The following is a 14424-nucleotide window of genomic DNA, read 5'->3' as shown; positions in this document are numbered from 1 at the left end:
AAGAAATCAAATAGTCATAGCATTTGGCCAGGCAACATGGCAGCCGGATTAGGCACTTGTTCCCACATGAAGGAGAGAATAAAACCTGGAATGAAGAAGGACGAAGGCAAGGAGAAGTTTCTGGTTGAAATGGGGAAACTGACGATTTGGCCAGGGAGGGAAACAGCAGCTGTAATCAGAAAACCGAGGTTGCTGGTTGTCTAGAAAAGCAGAGGCCACTGGTATCCAATTCAAGCTTTCAGGGAAGGCTTGGTTGGCTCTAAATTCAGAGAAGGGCCTAGCACCTGAATTCATTTTGTGAGTTTCCTGTGTTTCTCTGTTTTGCTTTGTAAGGCCTGAAATTGTCTTACTTTCTTTTGAGTGATTGAGATAGGAATTTCCCCAAGTTTTATGGATGAATACTCTATAACAAGAATGGCATTTAACTTCTCTTTCGGCTCAGTATGCACAAGCCAATGAACTTAGGTCACTTCTTGATAAAAACTACAGTTAAATTTTAGGTTTTTGTGGAGGTAGCCAAGATAGATTTTGCTTTGGGGGGTGCATAATGAAGGGGATCATTATCGGCCCTTTTTCAAGCCACCCAACCTTAAAATGCCTCCAACTCTGAGAGCAGTGGTTGCTAGAGCTTGGCTTCTTTTGTCTTTCCTGTCCCATCCCCCATCTCCTTTTGGTAGACTTGGGATTCAAATGTAGATGAAATGCAGATTCTTGGGAGAACGGAAGAAGTGATTGGTTGGGATATCGAGCGGGGAAAGCAAAGAACTTCTAATTTAAGATATTAGCCATTGTTCTGCCAAGATGCGGAGTGGCTTTAACTCCTCATCAGAAGAGTCTTGAGTGGTGCCAACTGTCCGTTATCCATTGTCCGTATAAATTTGGAAAAGGAGTGAGCTGGTGTCTGCTGGTATCCACCACACACTCACCTCAGGTAAGAACTGAACCGGTAGATGTGTATTTTGATCACACGTGTCCCTCTTCTTCCTTCTCGACATTTCAGTAATATTTAAGATTTGTGTATTTCACTAGTACAAACTGTTGTGCCGCGTGTATTTTTGGTACAATGCGGATATCTTCCTTGATGAGTTTAGGGGATGTGATTGCACTTTTATTCTCAATTCACCGAGAAAGGACTTTCACAGCACCCACACACGTGGTCATGGTAACTACTGCAAAACTTCACTTTTTGATAAAAGGTGGTATAAATTTAAAGCCATTAAATGATCTTGGACATATTTGCTTCTGTTATGGGCACCACTAAGATGTTTATATTTAAAAAGAGAGGGGAGAGAGTAGAATTTGCTTAAAAGTAAGACAGATTGAACTAACGAGGTGAAATACACAAACAAGACAGTATTAAACAAACCAGTGGTGTTTCAGGTGGATGAGAGGAACAAAGTGGACAGCTGACCTCAGTTTCTCAGTCACTGGTTGGGCACTTCAGTACAGGTCCTCTCTGCCTTGTTCTTAAATTAAGATGGAAACCGGCTAATCATGGGAGGAGAGAGAGAGATGAGTTTAGGGGAATGGCTTGCTTACTCCTGGTGTGTTACCGAGGTGACTTCTACCTAGCGGTTACTCTTAATATTTATGCTGGTCACAGCAGCATAAATAATCCAGGTCATCAGGATTGAAGGTCCGTATACATCCGCTTTTTGGAGTTTTTTTTTTTTTTTTTTAATGCTGTAATCCCCCCTTCCTTTTTCCCCACAGTGAGGGAAGTCTTGTGTTAGGGTCGCATGTGTATCAAATGGACTAGCCCCAAATCTGAGAGTAGCAGTTGTGGATGTCTTCACAGCCTCCTGTCTTCCTCCCCTTCCCTCGGTAACAGTGGGGGCTTTATATATATTTCGGTCTGTGACTGTATAGAGGTTTCTAGTTAAGATGTGTGTGTTCATTTTATACTGAGGGTCCCTCTTTTTTTTTATTCGTGTTTTATTGGGCTTGTGTGACTCTGAACCACCTCCTGCAAGTCTGGAACCACTGGCATAGCTGGGCGACCACCCCTTTGAGACTTGGAGGCTACAGGGTGCTAGTCCTTGCCTTCAAGGAGCTTACAACTACGGTTGATGAATTTGTGTGCCAGAGAGGCGATAAGCAGATGTAGCAAATAACACGTTCAGTGAAAGGAAAAGAGATGCTCGTGTTTGGAGGGGAGAGAGAATTGGCTGGGCGGTCGAGAAGGTGGAAACTTTGCGATACTGTTGTCAAGGCGTAAGATAATGGAATCAGAGCTGTATTAGGTGTCAGGGGCTTTGCTGTGGACGCCCGGATTCCAATTCACAGAATAAAAACCCTGTTTTGTAGGTACAGTGTGGGGGCTGGAGAGTCAAACTTGAAGATGCGATTTGGGAGAAGGTCGTAGTCTAGAAACGGGGGATGGGAGAGAAGAGTGGACAGAACAGAGTCCGCAGAGGTGAGCGCCGAGAGGCTGCGGTGACTCATTCGGTCCTGGAAGTCAGAAGGCTTTGCTTTTGGGGTGACGTCGGAGCAGGAGTTCACGGTTGAAAGGGGGGGGGCATTCCAGGCAGAGGGGGTGCAGGCGGCGTGGAGACAATGGTGATTCGACTTGAAGTGACTTAAGGGCAGGCGCTGCGCTCGTTCGTGGGCGTGGGAACGCTGGAATTCCAATTCACGGGGGCGGGGGGAAGCTTCTTTTGTAGGTAGAGAACGGTGTGGCAAGGACAGCGGGGTGTGTGAGAAGCCTTTTGGTCGTTAAACTGCGTACGGGGCACCATCGAATGGGGTTTGAAGAAGGAAACTTTTGTTTTTCGGAGGTCGGTTTCTAGTTCACCGGAGCCCGGGGCACCAGGAACGGGGCGGCCGGGGAGGATGCACCGGGGACGGAGAGGGCTGGGTTCGATGGGGGGCCACGTAAAGCGGCCTGTCCGCAGGGCCTCGCGAGGTCCCCTTCTCCTCGCAGGGAGGCTGGCGGTCGCCGGCCGTTTGGGGCAGTCGGGCCACGCAGCCTCTTCCTCGTTCCGCAACGATGGGGAGACATCCAGGGTCCCGGCAGGTGTGCCCAGGGGGCCGGTCCACGATGTCCCTCTCCCGCGGCGAGTGCAGGGGGAGCCTGCCCATCGCCGGTCACCGAGCTGTCCCCGCCGTCCCCACCCCGCCCCGCCCAGCAGAACCACGACTGACAGCCCCGTTCCCTTGGAACCCAGACTTTTCCCCGGAGCCCGGCCCCTCCTCCCAGCTCCTCTTCTGGGGAGGCGGGCGCTCTAGAGGAACAGGGAGGCCCGGCGCGGGGGAAGCTGCGGGCCGGGCGCAGGCGGCCGCGCCCTCGCGCCGCCCCGGCCCCCGCCCCCGCCCCCCAGCCTGCCGCCGAGCGGGCGCGCGCTCCGGCTCCGGGTCTTGGCAGCGGCCGCGGGGGAGGCGGGCACGTGGAGGGGCGGGGGCTCCACCTGGCCACGCTGCCGGCCCTCGGCTGGCTGGCCCGGCCCGGACGAGCTCGGCGCGCCACTGCCGTCGGGGCGGCGGGCTGCGGGCGCCGGGCGGCGTGGCCCCGAGCCCAACCTTGGGCCAGCCGGTGCCCACCCCCGTGCGAGCCGCGGCCTTCCGCCCCCCACGTCGAGGCGGGCGCGCGGCCGGGTCCGACCTCCGGGGGCCCCCGGGGCGAGCAGGCCACACCCCCTCAGGCCACGCCCGCCTACAGGCCCCGCCCTCGCGCGCCGCGGCCACGCCCCCACGTCGAGGCGGGCGCGCGGCCCAGCCCGACCTCCGGAGGTCCCTGGGGCGAGCTGTCCCCGCCCTCTCCCCGCCCCCGCGCGCCGCGGCCACGCCCCCCACGTCGAGGCGGGCGCACGGCCCGGCCCGACCTCCGGAGGGCCCTGGGGCGAGCAGGCCCCGCCTCCGCGCGCCGCGGCCACGCCCCCCACGTCGAGGCGGGCGCGCGGCCCGGCCCGACCTCGGAGGGCCCTGGGGCGAGCAGGCCCCGCCCCCGCCCGCGGCCCCGCCCCGCCTCAGGCCCCGCCCCTTCCTGCCCGCCCGCCTGGCCGCCGAGCCCCAGCGCGGCCCGCCGCTCCCCGCGCCGCCCCGCCCGCCTGCCGCCCCGCCTCGCCCCCCCCGCGCGGGCGGCCCGAAAACCCGGAGCGCGGCTCGGCCGGGCCGGGCAGCCGCACTGGGCATGCTCAGTAGCCGGGGCAGGTTTTTCGGCCGCAAGTAGGAAGCTTTCTGCACTACCGCGGAGAGGGGGAGCCGCGGAGCCCGCGCGCCGCCGTGCACCGCCGCCGCGCCCGCCCCAGCCCGGCCCGGCCCCGCGGCGGCGCGATGAGCCCAAGCCCCAGCCGGCCCGCCGCGGAGTGAGCGCGGCGCGGAGGGCGCGTTGCGCAGCTGCTCCTGCGCACCGACCCGGCCGGCGGCCCGCAGCGGCGGGAGTGAGCGCCCGCCCGCCCGGCGCCGCGCGGAGCAGGAAGCGCAGGCCACGCAGGGACCCGACTGGAACAAAGTGTGGGCCGCCGGCGGCTCGGCGCCTCGCCGGCCCTGCCCCGCGCCGCGCGCCCCGCCGCCCGCCATGGCCTCCGAGGAGCTGTACGAGGTAGCTCCCCTCCCCCGGCCCCCGCCCCGGCCGCGGGTTGCTGGACGGAAGCGCGCGCGCCCGAGTTTGCGGGCCGGGGGCGTCCCGGCCGCCGGGCCGAAGCGCGGACGGGGCCGGAGAGCCGGCGGCTGGGCGCGGGGGCGCCCGGCCGAGCGCTCCAGGGTGGGGGGCTCTCGCCTGCGTGGTTGGGGGGTGGGGGGGCGCGAGGACGAGTGCGACTGTCTCCCGACTCTGCTGCCGGCCCGAGCGCTGCCCGACACCGCGCCGAGAGGGCCGAGCGTTGACCGCATGCTCTAATTAGGTTTGGTATTGTGACCGGAGCCAGGAAATTTAAACCTAACGCGGATCCAACCGTCATTCATTTTTGCGCCGCGGTGGTGCGAGCTTCGAGAAGGGGGCTCCCGTCGGAACCGCGAGTTCTGGGCCGAGGGTTTGCCAGCGTCGACTTGGAGCGGTGCGGTTGTCGGTTTGGATCTCCAGGCGTGTCTTGTGCGCCCCGATGTAACTTCTTGACTCGTTGCAAAGTCGACTTCCTGGGGAGTGCAGACGCTTGGAGAGCACTCTGTGCTTTCGGGTGCGTGTTTGTAAATACAGCTTCGTAAGAGACTTCACTTGTAGATACTCGGTGGGTTCACCTCCGATGCGTTCAGAGACCTGGATGTTTAGGGACGTAAGGAAGCGTCTGTAACGGGTAGAGCTCCTTTGGCCCCCCGCGATCGCTTAATAACAACCGGCTGAGCCTTCCGAGGTGTCCTCGCTTGCCGGTGCGTTACCGCCCTTGGCACAGCATGCGGCTGTGTGTTGCCATCCGTGGTGGCCTTCTAGCAACTTTTTGTGCAAAAGTTCTCTGGAGGAGGCTGCCTTCCGTAGAATCCGTGGTCTGCCCCACATTGTACGTGGTCATTGTACCTTAGCTGGCACTGAAAGTGTGCCATTCTGTTCAAGTCCTTTACACATTGGCTGCCCCCTACTGTATTCACGATGCTGTCTTGGGTCATTTGGGTTCAGTCGTGTCCACTCTTTGCGACCCCGTGGACTGCAACCCGACCAGGCTCCTCTGTACATGGGATTCTCCAGGCAAGAATAGTGGAGTGGGTGGCCATTTCCTCCTCCAGGGGATCTTCCCAACCCAGGAACTGAACTAGAGTCTCCTGCATTGCCAGGAGGATTCTTTACCCCAAGCCGTTTGGGAAGCCCCATTTAGGGTCCTAAAAGGGGGGGAAAAAAGATCTCCTGTTCTCAAGCCTCCATTCTTTCTAAGAAAGAAAGTGGTGTTTGGAAAAGGCCCGGAGGTAGAGGCTGAGACATACAGCTGGGAGAGTACATAGCACCAGGGCAGGAGGGGTTTTGGTTTCTACATAAGACTGTTGGTGAGGATTTTAGGCCTGAATGCTCAGGCTTCCTTCATTTTTGAGGTTATAAATACACAATCGGGTCACTTGCTCCCTTAGTGTTTGGGTGAGGGTAGCACCTTATACGTGAGTTGTATGTCACGTGTCACCAATTCTTCTGAAGACGGCACCTTCACCACTAGTGCATCGTGAAGCAAATTTAGTTTTTTTGCTTCTTCTGTGTCTTCAGGCTTTCTGCTCTGGTGGCAGCATTCATTTATAAGTCACCTTCTGGGCAGAGCTTGCGTTCATAGAGCATGTCATTGAATGCCTGCCCTGTGGACGCTCCATGGGGAGCCAGGGAGGGACGAGGGACGAACGGGAATGGTTTGTGCCTCCCAAGAGCTTCTGTTGGGAGAATGAAGAACGTCGCAGAGAAACGACCCTCCGGCACGGTGGAGCTCGTCATTCGGAGTTCTGATTTTGGGGGACGGTGTTGCAGGGGGTCCAGTTGAGGTGACAGTCAATAACCGTGGTCAGCCTCTTTCCAAGCGAGTTTTCTCACTTCTCCTTTACTTGTAGGCAGCACTGTGTCTATATTAGGATTGCAAGTTTATCTGAAAGTCCTGCGTAGCGATTGAGAGCCTGGATTTGGAGTCAGAAAACCTAGTTATTGACATCACCTTGAGCAAATTAACCTTGAAAGCTCAGTGTCCTCATCTGTAAAATTGGAACCAAAGCTTTCCTCGTAGCGCTGTGAAGTTTAAATGAAAGAAAACGTGTAAAGCAGACCCCCGGTTCCCAGAGAGAGCACTCAGGAGATGGTGGTTCTTGTGTTGTAACTGATCTAACATGCCTCTCTGAGGTCTGGTTTGGTTTCTAAAGGTATAGCGTTGTCCTGGTGTAATCAAGGCAGTATTCCTTGTGCGGCAGTTGTTTGAAGTAAACACTGCATCTGGCTGCTCGTCAGGTGGGGAGGGGACCCGTGTGGGAAGCACCCAGATACGTTAGTAACCAGTTCCCGGGGCACCAGTTGCCTGGTCTTGTCCAGTTCTGCTTAAATCGAAGTCGAAGTTTCTTGTTTGGGCTCCACCTCCACAATTCCACAGGGATATGTTGACAGAGAGGAAGTTCAGAGTCTTGCTTTTTGAAGTAACTTGGGATGGTAAGAACAGGGCGTCTCCTGTAGCCTCTTGAACTGGGGTGAGTTCCTTAACTTTTGTTTTCTCACCTGAAAAGAAATGAGACCTCTGACACTTAGCACGGTTTCTGGTCTGAAGTGATAGGTCCTTGGTCAATGGTGAAGTGGTCACGGTAGCCGTGCCTCGTGAGTACAGAAGAGAACAGAGCCCAGCGAGGGGGAAGCAGCATCAGCCTTTTCCAGCATTGAAGAGCTCTTGTTGGTTGAGGGGCAGAATCGATTTACCTGCTGCGTCTCCAGCAGCTAGGATCAGGGGAGGCAGATTTTTCTACATTCACCCATCCTGCGAAGTTTATAGTGTACAGAAGAAGTCAGGCATCCTTTAGGTCAGGGACCCACACACTTTGTGTAGAGGACCAGGTAGTTGTTAATACCAGAGACCTTGCAGGCCAGGTGGTCTGTTACCACTGCTCAGCTCTGCTGCTGTCGCTCAGAAGCATCCATAGGCCGTGCTCCAGTAAAACTTTTCCTGGGTGGTAAAATTCAAATTTCATATAGTTTTTACATGTCATGTAATTGTCTTCCTTTTTTTAAAAAAAGAATCACTTGGAAATGTGAAGAAAAATACAGTCAGCCTATGGATTCTGCGAAACAGGCAGTGGGCTCGATCAGTCCTGTGGGTCTTGGTTTGCTGACCTCAGCTTTAGACGGTCAGCTGTTCTGGAGGCAGGGTTTGCACGGGGCTGGGGAGCATGGAGGGTGGGGTGTGGAGCAGTTAAAGGGCTTCTAACCCCTATCCCAGCGCTAGGCTTTAGAGCCAGAAGTGTGGGTTCCAGTCTTCCCTTCTGGGTCAGGAAGGGAAGAGCTGTGTATCTTAAGTAGCTGAATCTCCCCCAAACTTCCTCATCTGTGAAATGGGAATGATGACCACTGCTTCAGAGAAGAGGGAAGCCTGAGTAACATTAGCATCTCAGAGCAGTTGGTAACTTTACCCTATGAAACATCTTTATCTTCTTCCATTCTTTAAAAAAAAAAAAAGAACCACCGCCCGCTCACACCTTGAAAGCAGACTTTCTTTCCTTTGAGATTTCAAAGTGTCAAGTGAATTGATTTTATCACCAAAGAAAAACCCTGAACTCCAGAGGATCTTAATTTATCTAGTGGTCAAATAAGCATTAGGTTGAATTCATGTGGGCTGAGCGAAGACTCTAAAACAATGGAAACAGTATTCTTTTACCTTGATCATTCTTTTTCTCATTGGGTGTGGGCTTTTCTCCCCCTGAAAACTAGTGTAATAGCTAATTTAAATTACAGGAAGACCTCAGTTATCTGGTCTTGGCCTTCTGAGAGAATATTTATCCAACACATGGGTGTTTCAGGCAATCAAAAATGGAAGTAAGCTTTTAAGAATGGAACTACATCTGGCTTATAAAACATGTTTTCAGGTTGATTAGTTTGGAATGATAATCAAGATTTGGGGGAGAGTTAAGTGTTTGGAGTCTTTCTCCTCCCTTTGGGATAAGATTGTGCCCCTCTCCTGTGCATTGCGAGACTTTTCCATACACGGACCAGAAGCACAGTTATAAATCAGATTGTCCGTGTAGTTCGGATGGAAGTCACAAAGGTCAGGAGACCGTCCATGAACGTTGGTCAAGATGAACCAGCATCTGTAGTGTGTGGCTTGTTGGCTCTTAAGATTGAGATCCCCTGAAATAAGAAAAGAGAGAGAACCTAGAGCCTGTTTTACACAGTGAGGTAAGTTAGAGAAAAACAGGTGTCATGTATTAGACAGACATATAGGAAATCTAGAGAAATGGTACCGAGGAAGAGACGCGGACATAGAGAACACACTTGTGGACACAGTGGGGAGGAGGGGGTGGGATGAACTGAGGGTGGCTTGGAAACACACACTAGCGTGTGTAAAACAGCTAGTGTGACACGGGGAGCTTGGCCCTTGCTGTGTCAGCCTAGAGAGGTGGGATGGTGGGAGGGAAGTTCAAGAGGGAAGGGACGCGCGGAGTCACGTTGTTGTAGGGGAGAAGCCAACATGACATCGTAAATCAATTTTCCTCCAACTAAAAAAAACTAAAATAGAGTTATTTGCTGGAATTGTGTGGTAGCAGAGTCACGTGTGTGTGTTCTGAAAATTAACGCAGTCTGTGAAACGTGAATTGCTGAGGGCGTTTATGCATCTGCCTGGTCAGGAGGATGGAGACATCTCCTGTGCATCTCCTTTGAATTTGCTTCCAGCTCCTGTGTACTTACATTTTTCTGTTCTTGCTGGGATACCTAAGACGTCTTGTGCTCTATAATGATTTTAACCACCGAACGTATTTTCATGATATGTGGGACATGCTTCATTAAGTTTTGAGTGTCTGAGCTACATAAATCCGGGTCTGAGTCGAGCTTTTGAAAGGAGTCTTTATTTGTATATTGTGTGTGTCTGTAGGCACACAGCATCGTCGTGGGTCTTATTAAAATGCAGATTTTGGGCCCCAAACTCTAAGTTTGTAATTTGCTGTGTTTGGATGGAGACTAGACCAGATTTTGGGTCCCAAACCCTAAGCTTGTAATTTGCTGTGTTTGAATGGAGACCAGAATCTCTGCTTCACACACCTTCCTTCTTAAGGGTGGATTTGGGAACCTCCGGATTGCACCAGCCTGTTTTGACAACACCGAGGGGTCGGGATGTGCCTTTGCAGAAGTAGGGCTCCAGGTGGACCGCACGAGTCCATTTTGCAGGCTCTTTGACTGTTGTTGCCCCTGGTTAACCGGGTGGTTCCAGGAAGTGGGCATTAAAAACACTCAGTCGTGAGGTTAGGGACTGTTTCTGGAACGTCTTGTTTTTCTGTCTCCATCATTTGGCGTACTTGTGCACCAGGATGTAAGGTTGGTGTGGGCTGTCCTTAAGAATTCTTTTCTGGCCGTTATTTCCCACAGTTCAGATTTTGCAGCAGTTGTACTGATTGTCGGATTATGTTTTAATGATAGAGTGAATTAAAGGAATGACTTACCTCCAGATTCCTCCTCCCCAGACTTGATGCCCAGGTGTTCCTTTTATACTCAGCCCCTCTTTGGCCTATGTGGTTTTAAGTCTGGGATGGGGAGAATGTCTAACTTTACTGTTTCCCACACAGACTTAACTCTCTCCAGCTTTTTAAGCTGGTCAAGGCCTGGGAGGACCCATGTCTGGGGAAGGTCTTTTGCTTTGGTGTGAAAATTTGTTCAGGTCCTAAATGTTTTTCTGGGGAAGAGGATCAGCAGCTTTTTTCTGTTTCTCAGAGGGATCTAGGACTCCCAGAAAAGAATCAAACTTGTTCTTGAGACCTTTGAGCTAAAATGGGGGTTTCATGCCCCTTCATTGACCACTTTGACATCATTTTTGCCAAACTCTGTTCTGCTTCAGCCAGAACCTGCGGCGAAGCAATGCCCAGACCTCATGACCGGGTGTGAGGCTGTATGCTGTTGGCAGCCTGTAAGTGGCTCTTGGGATTTTACATCCGTGAAGCCTGCAGTTACTATTTCCGCTCCACTTCTGATGATGCAAGGACTTCAGGTCCTGTAGCACTGACCCACCCCGAAACTCGCATGCTGTTCTTTTCCAGCGATCGGCACCCTGTGTGCACAAAACCTCATCGAGAGACCCTTGCTGTTCCACACAGACAGCATTTGTTCAGCTTCACCTGCACCTTTGCCAGTTTCTTTGATTATCAGTCTTATCTCGGAACTTTCCTTCTGGGTTTTTTTTTTCTGCCCCCTTTCTCAAGTATATCCTTCAGAGATTTCTCAAGTGAGGGGTTGTTGGTGGGAAAGTCTCTGGTTTTCTGATCACCTGGAAATGTCTTTATTTTGCCCTCATTTTTATTTAGAATCAAATCAGTTGCTTGAGTATTTTCCTTCAGCATCCTGAAGCTGTTACTCCCGTGACCTCTGGCTCCCCCATTTTGTTGAGGGGGAGGCGTGCGTTCTGCCCCTGGCGCTCTGGGATCCTCTCCTTGTCTTTGGTGTCTCTGGTCTGGTTACTGTGCGTCTCTCCTGTTTATTGACCCTTTGGTGTATGTCGTGCTTTCCTTGTGGACTTGTGCCTTGCCAGTTCTGAAAGATTGTTGGCCATCTTATCATCTGATCCCACTGGGCTTCTAAACTCCCCCCCCAGAACCCCAAGGGGGCACTCACTGGACCTCCCACGTCTTGCTGTCTTGTAGGCATCTCCTTGTTTCTGTTTTGTTTGCATTCTGGGTATGTCCTTGGATCTCACTTCTGGTTCACTAATGAGCTGTGTCTAATCATCCATTAACTCATCCATTGAGTCTTTCATTTTAACAGTTGTATTTTTTGCTTCTAAATGTTCTGGTCCTCCGCCTCCCATCCTCATCAGTCTGGCTGGCTTTCTTCCTCTTTGGTGTTTGTCTACTTTTATGACTGACTGACTTATGGTTGGGTTGGGTTGGAGGAAGTTCCTGGGGCTCATGGATATTTTCCTTGCTTACCGCAAGCCCAGTGAGGTGTTAAGAGTTGTATTTTATTGATGATCTAGTTATTTTGCAGTGAGAGTGCCTTTGGGAAACTTGTTTGCTTTTTTTTTTTTGCCAGGATCTGAAGAAATGGTTCTGATTTGGAATTTGTGGTGTCACAAGTAGGGATCAAGAGCTTGAGCCAACACTTAAGGTTTACCTAAAGATAGAATGCAAAGAAAGTGTGGATTTCAGGGGTAACTATGCAAATGGACGTAAGAGTTAGAGCGAGTGCTTCTGAAAGTGTACAGCACCGTCGCTCTGCCTTCCCGCTCTACACTCGATTCTTGTCTGACTTCCCTCCGCCTAAGGTTGGCCTGTGGGCTTGGCCGGAGCCAGTGAAGCCACAGCGTTTGGCCTGCTTGGCCCACCTCTGCCCTGCCCCCGTCCCTCCCCTGCCTCTGTGGTGCCAGGACACGGTGGCTTCACCAGCTGGGCAGCCCCAGTGCCCATCCTCATTCAGAAGCTTATCAGAATAGGTCACCGTTAGCAGGAAACCTCCCTCCTCTTGAGACTCTGGGTGACTCATTTCCTTTTTGTTTTGCGATACTGATGATTTGTGTTTGTTTAAGCATTACTTATAGGTAAGTAACGCATAAGTCAGTCAAGTAAGCATTACTGCCCAGGTGGCTCAGATGGTAAAGAAACCGCCTGCCAACGCAGGAGATGCTGGTTCGATCCCTGGGTCAGGAAGATCCCCTGGAGAAGGAAATGGCAACCTACTCTGGTGTTCTTGCTTGGAAAATGCCACGGAGTCCGAGGAGCCTGGCAGGCTAAGTCCATGGGGTCTCAGAGAGTCGGACACGAGTTAGCAACTAACAACAACGGTGCGTGACTTTTTCTAGGTATTAAATATGATGAATGTTTTCTCCTGGTAAGATTGGCTGTCTGTTTTTGGGGTTATGTTAGTGCCTCATCTGAGGGTATGAATCTGGTGAGCCGTTACTAATTGCTGACTTTCAGCTGAAATACAAGTGTTGTATAGTGACTGGAGTCGCATCATTTGAAATTACACCGTTTATGTGAGAATTGTGCATTTAGGTGTCTTGTTTGAAAAGCCATATGGTGTTTTGGAGGAAAGTTATTTCTGAACTTGATACAAATAATTTGAAGGAAAAGTGTGTTCCTGGAAAGCGTATTTGAAATATTGGCCACAGCGTTTATGTTTACCTGCTGGGTGCAAAGTGTGTGTGTGGGGGGTCTAACCAATAGTGTCCTCTAGTTGGAGAAGTGAGCACGGTATTTTGGGAAGTAGCTTTACTTTTTGTTTTTGCCACGTGAGGCTTTCAAGAGGTTGGTAGTTAGCAGCCTTTGTTGGTTGACAGCCCGGCTTCCCCACCCCGGGTTGGTTGCAGGTCAGGAATGCCTTTGGTTACAATGGTGACGTTTTTCATCAGTAGATGACTGTTGGGAGTTCAGAGCAGCCCAGAGTTGCGGGCAGATTGTCTTAGCATGTAACTGATCTGGAAGCCTCAGCTGCTCAGAAAATGTGAGAACCAGGGCCGAAGTGCTCCTGACCATAACAGGTTGTCACACCGCAGACGCACCGAACGCTCCAGGTCTCTCTCGGAGGCCGATCCCCTGTATTTTCGGCACGATGCGCTTGGGCTCCCTGGCTTCCTTAGTGTGTTACGAGCAGAGAGCTGCAAGGGGAGAGGGAGCCGCTGAGGGCAGGTGAGCCGGCCTGAGGGAGTGGCTCTCGAGACAGGCTGCAGAGGGACACTGGCGGTGGCACCTGTGGTCACAGATCACAGGGACTCCTGAGCCCCTCCAGCTGCCGAAGAGCCTGTTTACAGAGAGAAAAGCCCTGGGTTGAAAAGAGAGATCAAAAATGACTTGTAAGAAGTTGGGGGATGTAAGCGACAGAGCTCAGTTTAATTCTGTGGTCATTTCTCCAAAGTGTCCCGCTCAGGGATTCCTGACAGTGGAGGAGAGAGCAAACGTCGTCATCAGGCAGGGAGGGAAGGGGGTTGCGGGCCCCACCTGGCTTTCAATCTTCTCATCCTCTGGAAACTTCTGTGGAGCCAACAGTGTGCTGCACGGAATGATCTTTGGCTTGACAAGTGTTTTAAGAGTGATTGCCAGTTAATGCTGCTCCATAAATCTTTGGGCCGGTTTGATGCTTCAGGAAGACGAGCCGGGAGTTGGTGTCTTTGTTCAGCTCCTCACCAGCCCCTTAACCCCGGGTTAAGGGCAGGGACAGGCCCTGTCCTCTTCCGTGGCGGCGCTGGGTGGCAGAAGGATTAGCTGATTTTGGTGAAATGTGAATGAAAATATTTGAACTGAGTCACCAACAAACAATTTAAGAAATCTTGTTTCAGCCCTTGTTTGTAACCCTTGATGTTGAAAAGACATTTAGTTTCTGTCTGAAGTCGTCTGGGTGTTGAATGAAGGTGCAGGGACAGTTTTCTCCTCTGCTTCTCCGAGGAGCAGGGTGCTGGCGCTGGGCCCGCCTGCTGCGTGCCTCCCGACTCTGGGCTGGCCAGAGCCCACAGGAAATGTCCTGTCTCCCGGGCTCCGTCCCTCATTGCTTGCTCCCTCCATCCTGCATCTCCCGTCCCCTCGGCTAGGTTGGTCCCTGCAGCCTGATTTCCATCTGCAAAGAGCCCTTGGAGGCCCTTGACCCAAACAGGCCCTGGCTTGTTGCTCCGCTCGGAGCTCTGCAAGTGGGCGTCCAGCTGCCCCCTTGGCTCACCTCACTTCTCATCCGTGCGGTTCAGAGGGAACCCCCTGACCTGCCTGACACCTCAGAGTCCCGAGGAGGCGGCCCTGGCTCTCCAGTCCCCCCACCCCCCAGACTTAGTCCTCTGACTTCCCTCCTCTCGCGGGTGTACCCTTTGCACTCACAGCAACAGGTATGACTGTTGTGTGATCACTCTTAAGGGAGGAGCAGCGTGT

General features: G+C 52.7%; 1 protein-coding gene across 6 annotated transcripts in view; it reads left to right on the top strand.

Annotated features, from left to right (window-relative positions):
• CDYL (chromodomain Y like) overlaps positions 1-14424 on the top strand; it is a 158566-nt gene that overhangs the window by 57364 nt on the left and 86778 nt on the right. Inside the window, exon 1 of one of the 6 annotated variants that reach the window (XM_059880407.1) lies at positions 2727-2777. The exons of 3 other annotated variants lie outside the window; for them this stretch is intronic. In XM_059880407.1, coding sequence (XP_059736390.1) covers positions 2742-2777 — 36 coding nt within the window. In that variant the 5' untranslated portion in view covers positions 2727-2741. 6 annotated transcript variants of the gene reach the window in all.

This window comes from Bos taurus, chromosome 23 (genome assembly GCF_002263795.3).
Source record: "Bos taurus isolate L1 Dominette 01449 registration number 42190680 breed Hereford chromosome 23, ARS-UCD2.0, whole genome shotgun sequence".
NCBI classification, from domain to species: Eukaryota; Metazoa; Chordata; class Mammalia; order Artiodactyla; family Bovidae; genus Bos; species Bos taurus.
This window is presented reverse-complemented; position numbering and strand designations above follow the sequence as displayed.